We start from the raw sequence: 20,052 nt of genomic DNA on the forward strand, positions 1-20,052 counted from the left end.
GTATCTGCCTATCTGTTTAACTACAGAGAGAAAGCATAAGGTTCGGGACCTAAGTGAACAGAAGCTCGCTTGGATGCCCATCTACACCCAGCACGTTGTTTTTGCTTTTGTCTTAAGAGCGTCACTAATTTGTAATGCTAAGGCTATTGCGTTACACGCTGTACTGACTAGTTTTGGGTCAACTCGATACAAGCTAGAGTCAGGAGGGAGCCTCAACTGAGAAAACGCCTCCCTCAGGCGGGGCTGGAGCAGGCCTCTGTAGGTGGGGCATTTTCTTACCAGGGATTGATCAGGGAGAGCACAGCCCATGGTGGGTGGGGTCGTTCCTGAGCTGGTGGTCCTGAGTTCTGTAGGAAAGCGAGCTGAGCTTTCGTTTGCTGTTTGTGGAGGCAGGGTTTCTCTTTGTAGCCCCGGCTGTCCTGTAGGTCATGGTGGCCTCAGACTCAGCGATCCCCCCTACTTTTGCAGATTTGGATATTTTCGGATGCAGGTGAAGACCAGGTTCCACGAGTTAGGCAGAAGTGCCCCAGACATTTAATTTCCATGCCCACAGTTTCTTCCACGGGCCGAACTCTTCCAACCTAGGCCCGCCCGTCTGTGTTTCAGCTTCATTGTGCTAGCCAGGGCAGAGGGGAGCAAGTTTTTACTATAGAACTGCACCTAGTTGTCCCAATTAAAGCATAGAGTGAGGGTTTTTAATGGGGGTTACCACCAGGCCAGCCCGGGACACGGCTTGGGGAGGGACTAGCAGAGCGCTCCGGGTCCTCCTCCGGCGGAAGCCCCGCCCCTTCGAAACCCCCCCCCTCCCCCGGCGGCTTGGTAGTTTCCCAGGCGACGGCGACGCTGTGGTCGTGGATGGGACCATGACCTTTTTCCCGGAGCTTTACGCGAAGAAGAGGAAATATGACGGGCCATCCTCCGCCCGTCTGGACGTAAGTGCATGGGGCCCGTCACAGGCGAGCAGTGCTGCACCGGGCGGTCTCTGGGCGTGGCGGGCGGAGTAGCAGGCAGCAAGGGAGTCCGCCTGGACCTCATGGGGGAGCCGGGGGACAGCTGGTCCGGTGTTCCGCGCTTGGGCTCCTACAAAGGCTTGTCGCCTTCTTCCTCTCGTGGCTCCAGTTTTCAAGAATGGGAAACAGTTACCGGCAAACAAAAAATTAAAGAGGTGTGTTGGTGGGATTCAATTCTGTCTGGCTGTCCAAGCAGAGATGTGGCTGTGTGGCAGGTAGTCCTCTATTACAAGAGAAGCCGGAAGGGCTGGTTGCTTGCCCTCTACTACTGGGTGAAATTCTGTCCGTGAAGATCAGGGACAACATCAGAGCCGGGTGTTCTCCGAGACAAGGTTTCTCTGTGTAGCCTTGGCTGTCCTGGATTCGCTTTGTAGACTAAGTTGGCCTTGAGCTCACAGCGATCCTCCTGCCTCTGCCTCCCCGAGTGCTGGGATTAAAGGCCCGAGCCACCATGACTGACTTTTTATTTTTTTTGTGGGATTCTAATTTAAATATAGATTAAAGGTTGCTGTGGGCATCCTCTGAATGGCTGTGGCGAGCCTTTAGCTAAATTTCCTTCCAACTTTTCCTTCCCATCTTCCCCTTTTCTGTTCCACGTTCCTTTCTTTCACCCTCTCTCCCCTTTCCATGGTGAAACTCCATCTGAAAACAAAAAGGATGAAACCAAGGGGAAAAAAAAAAACACAAAACAGTAGAGAGATGGCACAGAGAGTAAAAGTACTGGCTTCTCTTCCAAAGGAGCCAGGTTCTGTTCCCGGCACCTACAAATAGGCTCACGGCCATTGGTAACTCCAATGCCAAGAGATTTAACGCCCTCTTCTGGCCTCTTCCAGCATCTCTCTCTCTCTCTCTCTCTCTCTCTCTCTCTCACACACACACACACACACACACACACGGCCTACAGATACACACACAAGCAAAACACCAATACACCTAAAAAAGAACAGGCTACATCAAAGAACAGGCTGGGATGTCACTTAGGTGGTTGGATGCTTGCCCCAACCCTGTTTTGGATCCTGAGCCCCAGCACCATATAAACCAGGGGTGGCGTGGCGTGTCTGTAATCCAGCAACAGAGAGGCTGGGACAGGAGGGTCAGAAGTTCAAGGCCAGCTCCAACGCAATGAATTCGATAGGATTAACGAGGGAAGAGTAGGAATCAGTAAAGGCTCATGGGGGTTCTAAGATGGATTTTAGCTACATGTAATGCAGTCATTTTGTTTTGCAGCAGTATGGATTACGGTTAGGGATGTGGTACTGGAAAGAGGAAACCAAAACTCTGGAATTTAAAAGGTAAAGTTTAATAGAACTTTTTTTTTAAAGCATTTTTATGATAAGTACATGTGCTGGGGACAGGGGATACTAAGCTGTACGGAAAAGACTTTAGTAATAAAATTAGCCCCCACTATCTGAGTATAATGATTTTGCTGAACTGCCTTAAAGACATTGTTTTCAGATAATGCCTGGATCTTTGCTTTCTATGGACTAGCTATAGTGTTGACCATTTAAGCAGCCCTTTGAAACAGCTGAAAGGTTTATGGTTAAGGAACTGAGATTTCTTTTAGCTGGGCTCGGTGGCACATACCCGTGTAATCCCAGCAACTCAGGGAGGTAGAGGCAGGAGGATCTCTGTGTGTTCGAGGCCAGCCTGGTCTACAGAGTGAGTCCAGGACAGCCAAGGCTACACAGACAAACCCTGTCTCAGAAAAAAGAAAAAAGAAGCAGACACACAGACACACCACACAAAGGGCTGAAACCTTCCCAGAACCGTGAGTCTGAGACAGCTGCTTGGGAGGCAGAATTGCCTCCTGACTAAGTACACGGCTCTGTGTCCAGAGGGCGTGGAGGCCTGCTCTGGCTTCACCCGGCTGCTGTGTCACTGCCAAGCCCATGCCACACACTAAGGTGTGAAAATGACGGCAGTAAAACTTCCCTCATAAAGCCGATGAGGTGGTACCCCAAAGCACCAGCCTGTTACAGGACCTCCATACGCTTAAGGAAGTCTTCTGCCCTTATGAGCCCTTCTATTTGTGATAACACTAGAAGATGTCCAGGCAAGATGTCCATGTTTCGTCCATGGCGATGCTCTAGAAGCTGACTGTGAGCCGGAAAAGCTACTCTTCCTCTTGGTAGCGGTGGTATGTCTCCGCATCCTGAGTTGAACACTGCAAATAGGTGCCAGTCTTCAGACTCCGTGAGCTTTGCCCCTGACAGGACCGGCTTTCCCCTGCGGGAAGGGCACGCCCCTAATCCTCCCTTTCGTTGCAGTTTCACACCTGCTGTAGAACTCAAGGAGAAAGGCAAGAAAGGGAAGGCAGTTCACTTTGCTGAGATGGATGGCGCGACGTCAGAAAGGTGGCTCCTCTTTGCCCAAGGCATCCTTCAGTGGACTCATTTGTCTTCACACACTCAAAGAAATAGCAGTCCCACTTTCCTAGGTTGCCGTGGAAATATCCATCAAGGGAAACACAGGCAGCGTCTCAGTTACAGCAGGAGTTCAAACGGCCCCTACACATTCATTTGTTTCATAACATGGCTGCTAGTGCATTTCAGACTTGTTACGGGTTTTTTTTTTTTAATCTGAAAATAATAGTGACAATAGTGACACTAGAATTTCTTTCATCCATCTGTCCACCCATCCATCCATCCACCTGAAGTACTGGACCTTAAGCTAGGACCTCACACATTCTAGGCAAACTGAACCACATCCTCAACCCGTTAAGCGATTTAAATGATCTTTTTGAAAGCTGGGAGTAGTGGTGATTCACGCCTTTAATGCCAGCACCTGGGAGGCAGAGGCAGGAGGATCTCTTTGAGTCTGAGGTCAGTCTGGTCTACAGAGTGAGTTCCAGGACGGCCAGGACTACACAGAGATACCCTGTCTTGGAAAAACAAAGAGACAAAAACAGAGCTAATAACAGAAACAACACATGTGAGCTTACATTTTTATGTCAGTCTGCATGCTTCCCCTCCTAGCAAACACAGTGATCAGTGAGGTGCATTCCGAAACAGGACTACATCAAAGGAACCCATGCATGACACTCAAGCTCTCATTACTTTACAAGCAAACTTCTTGGGCAGCTTGGGGTAGATGAGATATGACCACATCCCTTAAAATACTGAGGGAACAGAGCAATGGCTCAGTGGTTAAGAGCACTGGCTGCTCTTCCAGAGGACACAGATTTGACTCCCAGAACCAGCACAGTGGCACACAAGCGGCTGTAAGTCTACTGGGGAGGGGCGGGGAAGAGGGGGACCCAACACCCTCTTCTGGCCTCCGTGAGCACTGCACAGAATGTGGCGCACAGACATACAAGCGAGCGAAAACAGCCCTACAAATAAAATGAGTCTTAAAAAACAACAACAAAAAAATCACCTGAGACTCTTCTATTTCCAAACAGGCTGACGGATAAAAGGTTTGCCTCCAGGGACGAGAAGTCAGTGAAGGCCTCGGAGAAAAAAAGCCAACAGGGCAATGTCACGCTGGAGGACGTTAAGTGTGAGCCACTCTCTTGCCTGTCACTTTGTCTCCTGCCTGTCACTTCAGGCAGGGCAGCCCCTGGCCTCCCGAGCCACCCTCTGCCTAACCGCCCTCCCCTCTCCTTTCAGTTGTGGCACTGTTTTTACTCCAGGACACTGAAATGCAAAGGGTCTACTCTTTCACAACCTTTATGAGGTAAAGCCGATAAGGCAGCACGCGCCCTTCCCCTTTCCTCTGCAGGGATTTTTTTTTTTTTTTTTTTTTTTTGTCTAATAAGTGAAAGCCGGCCCGATTCCTAGAGGAAGAGCACATGGCAGGGCATCCTTCTCAGACACTAGACTAAAGAGTCTGGGAGAGATACCTGAGGCCACAGGAGCGCCAAAGCCCTAGAAAGCTCTAGAGTACGAGGGGCGGGGAGGCGGGGGCAGAGCAGACTGCAGATGGACAGCCGGTATTTTATGAGTGGTCATCTACGGAGTAAGTTACAAAAGGGCGGGAGAAGAGAATGTTTGCTTCACATAGCTGTACTTCTGTTTGTATCTTGGGGTAGGGTTATGCTATGGAGACACTCTTCTCTGTCAGTTTTATTCAGCAGTGAAGGCTGGCCTGAAACTTGAGACCCTCCTGATTGTTGGCATCACAGGTGTGAACCACCATGCCCAGCCTGTACATTTTCCAAACGATAGAAATATGTTACTTAAAGATGAATACTTGTAAAGTGAAAAAAACAAAACAATAATACGTTAATAATTTAGTATCTTACTTCCCCAAAATGAATCTTGTTTCAGGTGCTTTTTACATCTTTATCACAGTGGATAGTGAGTTAATTGTGTGATAAGACTTAGAACCGTGTATTTATGGCTGGGTGGTGGTGGTGCATGTCTTTAATTCCAGCACTTGGGAGGCAGAAGCTGGAGGATCTCTGAGTTCGAGGGCAGGCTGGGCAACAGAGTGAGTTCAAGGACAGCTAGGACTAAAACAGAGAAACCTTGTTTCAAAAACAAACGAACAAACAAACAAACACTTACGCCGTGTCCCCACTGTTTTTCAAGATAAACCTGGTGTTTGAAATCGGGACTGTTGATTGATTTATTTTTTTGTTAAATTTCCCTGTAGGAATAAGAATCTCGACAGCTTCCTCATGGCACTCTTGTACTATATGTCTTACTACTTGGAGAAAATCTCAATAGAAAAGAAGCCCCAAAGCTACATGGTGTGAGTAAGACTTTATAATAGTCTTCAGAGTTTTATTACTGTCGACGTTATCTAGGGTGAGGGGATGGTAGCATCTTTTTGTCTCTCTGGTCCGGGAAACGTTTTGCACCCAGGAGGGTTTGCTTTGCTTTAAAGCTCACTGAGCAGCCCACACAAGAATTCTCACGGTGAAACATTCCAACAAGCATGGAGCAGTACTGCTCAATGAGGAATGTCATCAGAGTCATATTTGTAATATTCTACTATTGATTGATTGGTTGGTTGGTTTTTCAATACAGAGTTTCTCTGTGTAGCCTTGGCTCTCTTGGAAGAAGTCACTCTGTAGACCAGGCTATCCTCGAACTCACAGAGATCCTCCTGCTTCTGCCTCCCAAATGCTGGGATTAAAGGCATCTGCAACCGCTGCCTGGTCCCAAAATTTCTAATAATGTGTCTTAAAGATATAAAAAGACGTGCTTAAAGTTAATTCAAATTATTTTTACCCAACCTAGTGACCTAAAAATATTATGATGATAATATTAGGATGATAGTGTTTTAAAATAATTACTTCTTGTAAAAATTTCTATTCTTGGGCTAGAGAGATTAAGGTTCAGAGGTTAAGAGCAATTCTGTTGGCTTCCAGAGGTCCTGAGTGCAATTCCCAGCACCCACATGGTGGTTCATAACCATCTATAATGAGATCTGGTACCCTCTTTGGGCTTGCAGGCGAAATAGTGTTTACATAGTTAACAAATAAATCTTGAAAAAATAAAAACTTCTTTCTTTGTGTGTGCTTATGTGTGTGTTATACACATGTGTGTGTGTAGTAGATGCCCGTTGGGGGCGGGGCGGTGTGTTTACCCACGCACGGGCATGTGGAGGCCTGAGGTCTGTGTCAGTGTCACTCTCTATCCTGTGTTTTGAGACAGGACCTCTCACTGGATCTGGCGCTTGCTGTCCAGCTAGACTAGCTGGCCAGAGGGCCCTAGGGATTTGTCTGTCTCATTTCTCCTCAGAGCTGAGGTCACAGATGCCTGCCACTAAGCCAGTTTTCACATGGGTGCTGGGGATCTGACTTGGGTCCTTAAGCCTGAGCAGTGACCATTTTACCTACTGAGTCATCTCCCCACCCCTTAGGACATTAAAAATGGAATGGTGGGGGTTTTGGTTTGGTTTGGTTTTTGGTTGTTTTAGACAGAGTTTCTCTGTGTAGCCTTTTTTTTCTGGAACTTGCTCTGTGGACCAGGCTGGCCTCAGACTCACGGAGATCTATATACCTCTGCTTCCCTAGTGCTGGGATTAAAGGCATGCACCACTACTGCCCAGCTAGTGGGATGTTTTTGCTTTTTTCTGTACTCTTTAGAACTGGTGTCTTTTATGGTCTCAATACATCAGGCACATATAGCTGGTGACTTCAACTTAGAGCCATGCAGCCATCTCTCTCTCTCTCTCTCTCTCTCTCTCTCTCTCTCCCCCCACCTCTTTCTCTTTTTATTTACAAAATTCATGCTAGAAGGTTTGTAAGCATCTAATAACAAAGAGTTGTTTTGTTTGTTTGTTTTTGTTTTTGAAAGTAGATTTGACTGAAATAAAACATTCCCCATCAGAGGAAAGTCACTCCAGTTTCTTCTTAACCTATCTGTAGAAAACTTGACTGTGCTCGCTGTTAGGCAGCCGTGGCCTAGAGAGAAACACCAGGGCCAAAATCTGGGAGCTTGGAGCCTAGCTAGAACACAACAATGCCTGTCAGGCTTGCTGACCTTTCACAAGCCGTGGAACTTGCCAAGTGCCCAGCCCCACCCCCCACCCCCGAATGTGTGTGGGACCAACTCAATGATTTAGCTGTTAGGAATGTTGGGTAGAGTCATTAATGTGTTGCTACAGAACGTTTTTAGAATATAAAACTCTTGGACCTGATCAAACACTTGGAGAGAGGTTTTGTGAACTAATAGATGTCCCCGAATAGCAGTTTTGTAAGGGACCAGATAAATACCTCAGACACTGCTGTGCCTGTAACGCCACCACAATCTACGCCATGTGAGCGTTATTTCAGGGTGGCATTTCACAGCAGGGTGGCCGGAGCGTGAAGTGTTTCTATGGCAGCATCCAAAGCCAAAGCCAGCTGTGGCTTACAAGGCTGGAGAAGCCCTTGACTCCCAAACTGAACTCAATAGATTTTTTTATGGTTCCTTTTGGCTTGTTATATTCTTCTGCTTTCCTCTGATTCCGAGGCTTATTACTAATCTAGCAGTGACATTTGTTTCATATATTAATTTATAAGTAACGGAGAAGAAAGGTCTTCAGATTAGGTGTTTTGTTTTGTTTTGTTTTTCATCAAAACTAACTAGAACACAGTGGTACAGGGAAAACACACCAATCCAAATCTTAAATTATGGGTTCTGAATGTCAGCATAACCTTTCATCTTCAAGTGTCCAGAAGTCAGCTGGCTTACTTCATTATAAACAGAGTTAAAATTAGATTGCGTTGGGGCAGTTGCACAGAGGAAAATAACTGATTCTAGTCTCACAAAGTTAGTGAATTCCCCTTAAATTGTGACTGGCTGTATGAGGGACATTCCTTTCATCATTCCTCTGTTTGTTTATTTTGAAAATTCCCTGTTTTTTGTTTTTTGGTTTTTTTGATAGCTATATAATAATTGTAGGCCAGGCGTGGTGATGCATGCCTTTCATCCTAGCACTTGGGAGACATTGACAGGTAGATCTCTATGAGTTTGGGGCCAGCCTCATCTACATGGTGAGTTCCAAGCCAACCAGGCGTAGCTAGTGGGACACCCTGTCTCAATAGCAATGATAACAACAATGAAAACTATCATTATTCATCTTTCTATATTAATTTTGTCACCTATTATTGTTATATATTTATTATTGATATTATTTTGTATTGGATTGATTTTTTGACGTTTATTTTAGATGGTCTTATTTAGCCCAGGATGGCCTTTGAAATCAATATATACCTGAGGTAGATTTTGAATTCCTGATCCTCCTACCTCAACCTTTCAAGTGCTGGGATTACAGGCATATGCATCCAGTTCAGAATTCAGTATCTTCATTCATAAAATTTCTCTGTCTGATTTTGCATAATGTTTTTTAAAGAATAAATTTCCGAGCCAGGCATTGTGGTACGCACCTATAGTCCCAGCACTTGGGCAGATTGCTGTGAGTTCAAGGCCAGCTTGGTCTACAAAGCGAGTCCAGGACAGCCAAGGGCTACACAGAGAAACCCTGTCTCCACCAATCAAAAAAATTTTTGTTTTCCAAGAGAGATCTTATGAGACCAAAACTTAATAATCACTTTTGTGTCTCTGTAAGTTCCTTCTCAAATGTTCTTTTTTCCATAGAAGTGTGCCAATTTTATTTTAGCAACAATGCATGTAATATTCACTTTCAACGAAATTGTCAGTTTTCATTTTTGGTGATGCTAGGAATCGAACCCAGGTCCTGCACATGAGTGACATGCCTCTCCCTTCATTTGCATTTTAAAGGCATGTTTGTCAAGGCAGGTGAACCACTTACTGGGTTAAGTTTTTAAAGAATGTTTAAGTGAGTATCTTTCTGCTTCTGGGTTACCTCACTCAGGATGATCTTTTCTAGTTCCATCCATTTGCCTGCAAATTTCATGATTTCCTTGTTTTTAATAGCTGAGTAGTATTCCATTGTGTAAATGTACCACAATTTCTGTATCATTTTTCAGTTGAGGGACATCTAGGCATATAACTTAGGGTAAACATACTAAAATCTATAGACTTAAAGAAGCTAAACAATGAGAGGATCCTAGGAAAGATGCTTAATTCTCATTCAGAAGGGACACTAGAAGCTGTAAAAGAGAGGGAACAGGACTGGAGCCACCACAGATTTCTCTAAAAGACTCCACCCAGCAGGGGATCGGATCGAAGCAGATGCAGACGCAGAGACTCACAGCCAAACTGGACAGAGTGAATGAACACTTATCGAAGAAGGGGGATACAAAAGGATCCGGAGGGGACAGGAGCCACACAAGCTGACCAACAAAGGCAAAAAAGCAGGGCCCAGGGGGACTGTAGAGACTGATGCATCAACAAAGACCAGGCATAGGGAGGACCTAGACCCCCTGCTCAGATGTAGCCCATAGACAACTCACTGTCCAGGTGAGTCCCTAGTAAGGGGAGAAGAGACAGTCTCTGACATGAACTCAGCTGTCTGCGCCTTGATCTCATCTCCCAGCTGGGGCGACCAAGCCAGCCCACAGAGGAAGAAGATCCAGGCAGTCCTGATGGGACCTGATAGGCTGGGGTCAGACAATAGGGGAGAAGGACTTTCCCTATCAGTGGACTAGGGGAGGAGTGTTAGGGGAGGGAGAGGGAAAGAGGGTGGGATCTGGAGGAGATGAGGGAGGGGGCCACAGCTGAACTATAACATGAATTAATAATAATAAAAGAATGTTTGAGTGGCTTTCTCACTCCCTGCCATCTTGGCGGCTGATCTTGCTTGGGGATTGTCCCACACCTGAGGCAGGAAGATGTGACCACAAAGAAGACAAACAAGTCTCCAGAGTCCATCAACTGTAGGCTCCAACTTGTTATGAAAAGTGGAAAGTACGTGGTAGGATACGAAGATAATCAGACAAGGCAAAGAGACACTGGTTATCCTCGCCAGCAACCACCCAGCTCTGAGGAAATCTGAGGAAGAATACGATGCCTTGTTGGCTAGAACTGGTGTCCATCACCACACTGGCAATAATAATGAATTGGGCACAGCGAGCGGAAAATAGTACAGAGTACGCTCACTGGCTCTCATTGACCCCAGTGATTCTGATAGTATTAGAAGCCAGAAGAGACCGGTGAAAAGTAAACCAGGAAAAGTTTCCTTCAATAAAACTTTGCCAGAGCTCCTTAAAACAAACAAACAAACAAACAAACAAGAAGGTTTAAGGGTTGGGGGATGTAGCCTAATGACAGAGTGCTCACCTAACACACACAAAGCCTTTGCTTTGATTCCCGGTCCTGGATAAACCTGCCATTGGTGTTGTGCTGTGTAATCCCAGCCCTTGCGGGGCAGAGGCAGAAAGAGCAGGTGTTCACAGTTATCCTCGGCTATACACGAAGTTGAGGGCCAGCCTGGGCTACATGATGCTTGATCTCCACCACCCGCCCCTCGGCATGCACACAGGTCTGGGGCAATGTCGCCGAAATGAAAACACAAAAATCACGGAGGGGAACGATTCCCGGGTACAGAACAGACCAGCTCTGCCTCCACAGCTGCCCCCCTCCGCACTTGAGCAGGGGTTTAAAAACTCTTTAGAATTTTCATTGTGTTAGGTGTGCGCGTGTCTGCATGTCAGCGTGTGTGTGTGCGTGGGTGCAGGCACTCCAGGAGGCCGGGGGTGTTGGATCCTCTGGAGCTGGAGCTACAGGTCAGCTGGGAACTGAACTCAGGTCCTCCGGAAGAGCGGCAAGTGCTCTTCACTGCTGACTGACTCATCTCTCCAGCCCTAGGTTCTCTTTTGTTTTTTTGTTGTTTTAAGTTCTCTTTTAGTGTGTGTGTGTGTGTGTGTGTGTGTGTGTGTGTGTGTGTGAAGGTTAGAGGACAGCTTGCTGGAGTCTATCCTCCCACCACGTAGGTCCCGGGAACTGAACTAATGTCGTCAGTCTTGTTGGCAAGCACCCTTACCTGCTGAGCCATCTGGACAGCCCAACACCCAGGTCCCCCGTGTGTATTACTGAGTCCCCACCTTTGCCGTTGCTGAGAATGACAGCTTTAGTTTTCCTGGGCCCTCCCTGGAGTCTTGCAGAGGCGGTCGCACTGAAAACCTGCACTTTGAAGAGAGTCGGAATTTGAGAACCGTTGTCCAAAATGTTTCAGAGCGTCCCCTGATGGCTGTTTGGTTTGGTTTTCCTAGCAAAAGAAGAGGATTAGCTAGTGGTGCCTCTGGCAGAGTAGGGTGACGGGTACCGCCATTCGGGCTGCAGGCTGCGTGTGAAGGCTGTGTTGTTTGCACGACTTGACACCTGGGCTTTTTTTTTTTCTTCCCCCAAGGCAAGGTCTCTCTGTGTAGCCCTGGCTGTCCTGGACTTGCTGTGTAGACCAGGCATGCACCACTACCACCCGGCTATGTCTTCACCTAGCTGGTGTAGTAGCCTCAGAAGGGGCAGTGATTGGTCACTATTGAGAGCGCATTCTTCCATTTGCTTTCCTGTGACACTTGCCAGCACGCTCAACAGGACTGCCTCCCACTATGCCGTACCACAAACCCAGTTAGACAGCAGGACCTGCTGTAACCTAAAGCCTTTTGCCAAGTTCATTTGCAATTCAATCTGAGCTGGGCCGTATTTTCATACGGAAGTGACTTTTTTTTTTACACTTGATGCCAAAATCCTCAGAGTAGTGGCCAGCAAATGGTTCCTTACCAAACAGAGCTGGGAACAGCCTACGTTCAGACACAGAACTCCTCAACTTAATAGCAACACCGGGCCCTAGTGAAAAGCTGAGGTGGCAAAGAATCTCCACTGTGCTTTAGAAAACCACAGGAACGCTGGAGCCACCAGCTGTCCCAGCAGCCGTGGGGCTACTCCAGTGTTCTGTAGGAATTAGGATTCACTGTGGATATGACTGACGATTCCCAAAGAGCAGAGAGTCTAAGAGCAGAGAGTCTAAGAGCAGAGTCTCTAAGGGATCTCTGTGGGTGACAGTCACCCTAACCTTGAGACGCTGATTCCGCTGAGTAAGAGCCATTAAAAAACTTTGAGGGGAGCCAGATTGAGGTGGCGGAGCGCGCCTTTGATCCCAGCACTCGGGAGGCAGAGGCAGGCAGATCTCTGTGAGTTTGGGGCCAGCCTGGTCTACAAAAAGAGTTCCGGGACAGCCAAGGCCACACAGAGAAACCCTACCTCGAAAAACATAAATAAATAAATAAATACACAAGAAATAAATAAATAAAAACTTTCAGGTTTGCAGAGTGGCTTGGCAGGTAAGAGCACTGGCTGCTTTTCCGAAGGTCCAGGGGTCAGGTCCAGCCCCCGCGTGGTGGCTCACAGCCACTCATGACTCCCGTTCCAGGGAACCCCGTACCCTCTCTTCTGCTGTGTGGGCACCGGGCACCCACACAGTACGCTTAACGTACATGCAGGCAAAGCACTCACGCAAACGGAACAAAAATAGATAACATCTTTTTTAAAAGAGATTTTGAGGATTTTTTTTCCCCTAGGCCAAAACTCAAGTGGAGTCGAGTCGGTGAGCGCAGTCTATCGACTCACTACTCTTTCTTTCAAAGTAACCTGTACTTCTGACTTCTTGCTCCTTAACCCAGACTTTGTCTCTCCCTGCCCCCAGAGGCCTAGTAGAGAAGAAAGAGATAGAGCTGGTTATGAGCAAGTTAGAAGACGCACAGAAGTACCTGGCGCAGAAGTACTGTGTCCTCGTGCTGGGCATCGGGATGGCGGATAAACATCACATGAACTGTGGCAAGTACGCATATACACCCGCAGCGCTCAGGCTGGCACATCCCTACTGTCTTTCCGTTTGAGCCCTGGTCCCCTTGAGAAAGTGCTCCCCCGAGTGGGGCCCTGGTGAGAGAGCCTGTCCCAAGCTCTGATGCTAACCGCCCTGAGAGAGCCAAGTATGGAAGTATTTCCAGGGTCCCAGCATTTCAAAACCGTACCCGTCTTGGGACCCGTTCTCTTCTGCTGAATCTTGCTCAGCTCGAGGACCGGGTTGCGGGAGCCCAGGAGGAGACCCGGCGATCGCCAATGTCGCGGGCGGTGGGGGCGGTGTCTGCTTCTGTTCCAGCAGCCGCAGCTGTGAGGACCACCACGGAGCTGGCACTGCCCGTGGGAAACCAGGCTTTACCTCTGGGTGACAGCATCTGCCTACCGTCACTAAAACATAAAGGAGGCTCGCAGCCCCGGAAAGTTTGGTTCTCCCAGGAAGGGGGATCGCCGGTCGCTCACGCTGCAGCTCCTGGGTGGCTTCACAGCGGCCCAAGAGCCAAGGCCTTGAGCAAAGTTGAACCAAACAGTGCCGCCCCTTCAACGCTCACGTTGGTGATGATACATTCCTGTAGTGTGAAGCCAGCGAGGCTGGGGCAGGTGGATCGCCTGAAGACCTCCCTAGGTGACACAGTCATGTACTTAACCTCAACACGAAACACAAAAGCAAAAGAACAGAGAGGAAAGATTCCAGAGCCCTCTCCTGCCCTCCCAGATGTGGGTGGGGCCAGGAGCCTTAGATTGTGAAGGTTAAGAGATCCATTACCATTCATTCTAAGTTTCCTTGGTTACCCTGGGGTTTATGACAAATTCTTCGGAAAGTTTAAAGGTACACAGGTGCTTCAAGTTGTTTTATTTATACAGCTTTCCCCTTTGCCAAGGAAGAAATGGGAATCTGTATAGATTTTGTGTGTCTCATAGCAAGCAGTAGTGTTCTCCTTTGCTGATTTTTTTTTTTTTTTGCCCACTTATACACAGTAGAAAGATAGTCCACGTTTTTATCTATGTGAATTTGTTCAACTTCTTTCTGATGCTGTTTGATCATCATACAAGTTCGTCCTGGGTCAAACTATTTACCTTTCTCTCTTAGTTTAAAAGTATCACATTAAAATGCTACATTTTGATCCATTTGAAATGTGTCCTATACATCAGGCGAACTCTGAAGCTAAGATACTTCTGTGATAATATTCCATTTTCCAACACTGCCTCTTCTTGAGTTCTCCTTTAGTACAGCATTTTTTTGTTTATTGGATATTGAATTTTTCTAGTATTTTAATCCAGTCCGGAAAATTCAGTTATTTTAATCCAGTCTGGAAAATTCAGGTTGAATTTTACTGACCAGTGTTTTTGTTTTAAACACAACTTAACTTTTTTAAATAATTAACATTTTTACTGAAAAAAAATTATAAAATATACTTTTCTCAGGTTCCCCTCCCCCACTTCTTCCTAGATTCTTTCTTCTCCCTACCAACCCAATTTTACATTCTTTCTGTTTCTCTCTTTAAAAACAAATGACAACAACACACACACAAACACACAAATGTGGTGTATTTAACACCCTCAGTACCCATCCAGCAGAAAAGGTGGTACCAAGTATGAAGCACAGAGAAAAGGGTCTTCCCGGAGCATGTGGGGTAGCAGGTGGCCATCAGTGAAGAAAGGGGAGGGGGCTGACCAGCACCGAGCGAATAACGGGGAGACGGTTGGACTTTAAACTTCAGCCTCCTCGATGCTGACCTGAGTGCTGACTCCCTCCCGGGGTCTTGGCATGTTCTGGCCCGTGGCGAGGAAGAGTGCCATGCGGGAGGGCATGCTGTAGGAAAGCTGGTTACGTCCGGGCAGTGAGGAAGGAGAGAGGGAGGTGGAACCCCGGGACAGCCACCTGGCAGGGCATACCCCTCATGACGTAATTCCTCCAGCGGGGGGGGGGGCACTTGAGTTTCCACCGCCTCCTGATAGCGCAACCAGCCTATGGCCGCAGGGGACCTTCCAGATGCAAATTGTAATAGGGTCAACAGTTGGAATCCCACGTGTTGGGGATGACGAGCTTATCACCTCACGGTTGCGATTTGTCACATTTCCAGGGAGAAAATCTCAGACACGCAGAAAGACTGGAAATTCTTTGAGGTAAGCCTCTTACTTTTGGGACTCCTCCTTTGCTATGAAACCATAACACACAGCAATAGCCATTTGACAGGCACTTCTTTTTAGTAAGTATTTTTCTTAAAAAGGACGATAACACGTTGTTTGTTATACCTTAGAATTTTGGCCTGATTTTCCACCCGTAAATGTGAGTACGTGTGCGGTCCTGCACAGCTTCTAGGGCAATCGAGCGGTTAGGTCCTCCGGGTTTGTGTCTACTTAGGGATACCGTGGGGACAACAGGAGCTCTTCATCGCATTTCTGGGCTTTGTGATTGTCCCTTTTTTTTTTTTTTTTCCCTTTCAGTCCTTTTATACTTTCTGTACGTGTGTAGCTTGGGTTGTCTTCCGACGTCAGTACCTAAGAGAGATTGAGGAGGAAATAGGGAGGCTTTTCCGTACCAATATGTTCAACATTCCTCGAAGGAGGCGCGAGGATGAGGAGTCAGGAGGAGAGAAGAAGCGCATGACGTTGGTGCAGTTCAGGTAGGACCTCCGTCCTGGAGAGCCGAGTCTCTCTGCGTCACTCAGGCTGCCTCCACACTTGTGATCCTTCTAAGGAGCTGATCACAGTCCCATGCCACCGAGTCTGGCTCAGCTCTGACCGTCAGGCCTTTCCTTACCTCAGGGATGCTTACAAGAAAGAGGGCGGTGTGACTTGGCTGTCCCCACCTTCCTCCCGCAGGAGAATGATGGCAAAACGTCCAGCAATTAAAAAGGCCATGGACATGCGTTCCCCGGTCTTGTCAACGCTGCTGCCGTCTCTCAGGGAGAAGGCGCAGCACATCGCTGAGAAAAAGTATGTGGCAGGCATCAAGCTCCCACCCCGAGTAAAGGGGGGCATAGCAAATCTGGAGTCTGTGCCTATACCAGTGTAAGTGGCACAGGGGTGGTGGGCGGGTGGGTGGCGCCTCCTGGGAGGCTTAGAGGACCCTGGGGCTGAGTGGAAGGAAGCATCTGTCCTCATGCCAACTCCTGCCTTCCTGATCTGATCAGGGCATCTCCACTTAGGCCCATCTGGACTAGAAATCCCTAGCTGTCCTAACCTCCAGATAGTTGTGTCCTGAAAAAGTGAAGAGACCCTTTAGGGCTCAGTGTCTGTTATAACAGTTCATCTTGCCAGGCACAGTGCCACACGCCTGTAATCTTAGCACTCAGGGAGGGAGAGGCAAGTAGATCGCCGCGCGTTCAAGGCCAGCCTGGTCTACAAAGGTCCAGGACAGCCAAAGCTACACAGAGAAACCCTGTCTTGAAAAAACAAAACAAAAAAATTCATCTTGGGAAGATGTGGGTAGAGCCAGGGCAGAATCCTGCCTTGGACTGAGTTTTGGGCTGGTATGTAAGGCCACAGTGGTGGTATAAAAACAGGTCTGACTTTTAAAAGTGTATGAATGTCTTAGCTTTCGTGTGTGTGTGTGTGTGTGTGTGTGTGTGTGTGTATCACAGATAATCATAGTCACAATCACACTGTAAATCACAACCTTGGCCTTATCGTTCCCTGGATTAACTATGGCGATAATTCTGTTTACAGAGTTGGCATCTTGGGGGAGCCTCGGAATCTGTTCAACCCTCATACCCTCCTCCCCCGAGAGACAGAGGAAAATGGAAAACAGGGCGGAAGAAGCGCTTCTGTAGTAGAGAAAAATAATACACAGGTTCAGGAAACGCTGAACTTAGTCATGGCGACACTGTCATTGCATAGCACCAGCCCTAAATAACCCACTTTGTATCAGTCCTTTATTCAGATCTCTGTATTTGAATTAAATTACTCTGACTTAACACTTAGTTCATACTGGATTAATATTTATCATAAAATAGCTGTTTGAAGGCAACATGTCTTTGATCCCAGCACTCAGGAGGCAGAGAAAGGTGGATCTCTTTGAGTCCGAGGCCAGCATGGTCTACAAAGCGAGTCCAGAACGGCCAAGGCTGCATAGAGAAACCCTGTCTCAAAAAAATAGCTGTTTGAATTGTTAGCAATTTTTTTTCTCAGCTAGTAAAAGCTAATAACTTGTTTATTAAAGAATTTTAGGAAACTCTCGAAAAGTACATTTTCCTAATTTAATAGTTTTTCTTTGTGTTTATGTGTGTGTGCGTGCGCGCTTGTGGGTGCAGGTGTATATGGCACTTGTGTGCTTGTGCATATAGAAGCCAGAGGACAACCCTGACTAGAGAGAGAGACAGAGAGACAGAGAGAGAGAGGAGGGGAGGGACAAGGAAGGGAGGAAAGGAGAAGAGAGAAGCACACACTTGGTGGTCAAGAGACAATTTTGGGAGTTAGTGCTTTCCTTCCACTGCGTGGGATCTAGGGATTGAACTCAGGTTGGCAGGATTGCAACCTGGCAGGTTGGCAGCCTGGCAGCCTTCACCTTTTTTTTTTTTTTCCCAAGACAAGAAGGAGGTAAAAGACCTTTGAGGCCACCTTGCACTGTCAGCCTGCTGCACTGGCCCAGGCAGCCATGGGCTGGAGGCAGAGGCCCCTGCAAATGGCTGAGATAGGGCTGCCTTGGTTGGAGAATGGGCCACAGCCCCACTGATGGTTCCGCACAGTGGGATCATAGGGCTTGTGTCCCGCACAGGTGTAAGCCAGCTGACAGTAAGTGTAATCTTCATCTCTTTCTAGATCTTTCCAGGAAGAGACACCTTTTTTTTTCTAACTCACAAAGCTACAACCTTAAATGGATGTTTATAGACAGTTTGAGTGTGGGTCTCACACACATACAAACATGTGGGCTCGCTCGTAAAGCGTAAAGGCCAGAGGTCAAGGTCAGATATCTCCCTTTATTGCTCTCCACTTTTTATTATCTATTTATTTGAGATAATCTCTGAATTGGAAGTTTCTGATTTCTTTGGAAACTCAGGTGTGTCATGTGACTATGTTTTTTTTGTTTGGGTCCCAAGTTCGGGACATGGGAATGCTCCCCCACTCCCCGTCCCCCCACCCCCACCTCCGAAGAAGACAGCCTCCCCTGTGAAAAGGCATGTGATGTTGGTCAGCTGAAAGCTACCAAGGAGAGTGGCTTTATGTGAGCTGGAAAACCTCCTTTCGTGGACCCCGAGAAGGGATAACTAGAAGCCCACGGACAGCGAGACAACGCGTTTCCTGCATTTCTGCACCTTTGCATTGCTATTCTTTGCAACAGTTCGAATCCTCTGATGGACTTCGAAGATTGAAACCAACCAGAGTCCATCCTTTGGTAGACTCCAGCCGCTTCGGGCGGAGTAAAGTAGGCGTTTGAAAAAAAAATCGAACCCTACAAGTCTCTCACCAAACCTGGAGCTTGCCATTTCAGCCAGGCTGCCTGCATTCTCCCCCCCTCGCCCCCCAGGCATCCTTCGGTCTCCATCTCTACTACTACCAGTGCTAGGTACATGCATCAGTGCCTGGCTTTTACGTGGCTGCTGGGGTCCAAACTCAGGTCCCCATGACTGTACAGGAAACAGGTCCCCCCCGAGCCAGCTCCCCAGCCCTCACTGGTAGTTTTAAAGCAGGCGTGTTATTAAAGATTACTACGTTTTGGGGTTTTTTATTTTTGTATGTTTATGTATGTGCAGGAGCTTTGTGTTTGTGTGTGGCGGGTACATATGTGTGCATAAATATGGAGGCCAGAGGTGTGATACTTCAGGAGCCTCGGGGTTTTTGGTTTTTCATTTTCGAGACTGGATCTCTCACCGGTGTAAGGCAAGTTTGGGGTTCTTTGTATGTTATGTAAAAATGCTTTTGTTTTAATCCCAAGTGTGGGATTCCAGTCGGGCTATAGTTTGTCCACACCTGTTAATTGACACATGCGGGGCATGATTGTTGCCAGCTGGTCACGGCCTTCCACGCGTCACTCGGATCGGGGTGTGGTCTAGGACTCAGGGGATTGAATGTGAGGCCGAGAAAGAGATTGTGTGGTGTGTTTGGTGGAGTTCGGTGTGGGGTTCTGTGTTGGTGTGTGGTATGGAGCAGTTTGGAGAGACCAGAGACGGTGTGGCAGTTTGGAGCGGACAGACGGAGAGAAACGTTTCGGGGCGTAGCAGCGTGGAGGAGGCCGCTGGCTGCGTCTGTGGTTGATGGAGATTGGTATTGAGCCCTAAAAGAACCCCTTGACCCTAAACAGCTGGGAGAAGTGAAGGGGTCTGGGCTGTCTCTCCTCACTACCCTTTTCTCTCTCCTACCTAAGGCCGGAGGGTTGGTGGAAAAGAGGCCTAAACACCACAAATAAAGTAGAGTTTTGAACAAGAGCACCGCTGGTGGTTTTCTGCTACAAGCTGGTGGGGAGCTTTCTAAATAGCCTAAGCTGGCTCCATGGAGTCCTAGGGATTATGAACACACTCCACCACTGTCTTAGTTAGGGTTTTATTGCTGTGAAGAGACACCATGACCAAGGCAAGCCTTTTTTGTTTGTTTTTTCGAGACAGGATTTCTCTGTGTAGCCTTGGCTGTCCAGGATTCACTTTGTAGACCAGGCTGGCCTTGAGCTCACATTGATTCGCCTGCCTCTGCTTCCCTGAGTGCTGGGATTAAAGGCACGCACCACCTCAATGGGCTCAAAGGCAACTCTTATAAAAGCAAACATTTAATTGAGGCTGGCGTACAGTTTCAGAGGTTTCGTTCATTATCGTCATGGTGGGAAGTGTGGCGGTGTGCAGGCAGACCTGGTGCTGGAGAAGGAGCTGAGAGTTCTGCACCTTGCCCCAAAGGAGACTGTCACACCGGGCATAGCTTGAGCTCCCCAAAGCCGGCTTCCGGTGGCACAGGTC

General features: G+C 47.6%; 1 protein-coding gene across 11 annotated transcripts; it reads left to right on the forward strand.

The window, feature by feature from the left end:
• Positions 1–814: 814 nt before the first annotated feature.
• Ppp1r36 (protein phosphatase 1 regulatory subunit 36) lies at positions 815–17,352 on the forward strand. 11 transcript variants are annotated; one of them, XM_060387680.1, is made up of 11 exons: positions 815–932; positions 2,238–2,302; positions 3,278–3,364; positions 4,411–4,508; positions 4,619–4,685; positions 5,607–5,705; positions 13,011–13,145; positions 15,250–15,292; positions 15,614–15,792; positions 15,935–16,180; positions 16,838–17,352. In XM_060387680.1, the coding sequence occupies exons 1-11, from the start codon at positions 864–866 to the stop codon at positions 17,022–17,024; spliced, it is 1,275 nt and encodes a 424-aa protein (XP_060243663.1). In that variant the 5' UTR covers positions 815–863; the 3' UTR covers positions 17,025–17,352. The 11 variants fall into 11 exon arrangements, with proteins under 11 accessions (XP_060243663.1, XP_021491239.1, XP_060243664.1 ...); XM_021635564.2 differs by having other exon boundaries at positions 15,992–16,180; XM_060387681.1 differs by having other exon boundaries at positions 2,241–2,302.
• The last annotated feature ends 2,700 nt before the right edge of the window (positions 17,353–20,052 follow it).

Source organism: Meriones unguiculatus, chromosome 7, assembly GCF_030254825.1.
Source record: "Meriones unguiculatus strain TT.TT164.6M chromosome 7, Bangor_MerUng_6.1, whole genome shotgun sequence".
In the NCBI taxonomy this organism is placed as follows: domain Eukaryota; kingdom Metazoa; phylum Chordata; class Mammalia; order Rodentia; family Muridae; genus Meriones; species Meriones unguiculatus.

Excerpts from the sequence above, each read along its gene's own strand:
- Ppp1r36 (XM_060387688.1), top strand. The coding sequence starts at position 1,034 with ATGGGGGAGCCGGGGGACAGCTGGTCCGGTGTTCCGCGCTTGGGCTCC. Across the intron at positions 1,166-2,237 it reads GCAAACAAAAAATTAAAGAG|CAGTATGGATTACGGTTAGG; the intron begins GTGTGTTGGTGG and ends TTTGTTTTGCAG. Across the intron at positions 15,293-15,613 it reads AAGACTGGAAATTCTTTGAG|TCCTTTTATACTTTCTGTAC; the intron begins GTAAGCCTCTTA and ends TTTCCCTTTCAG.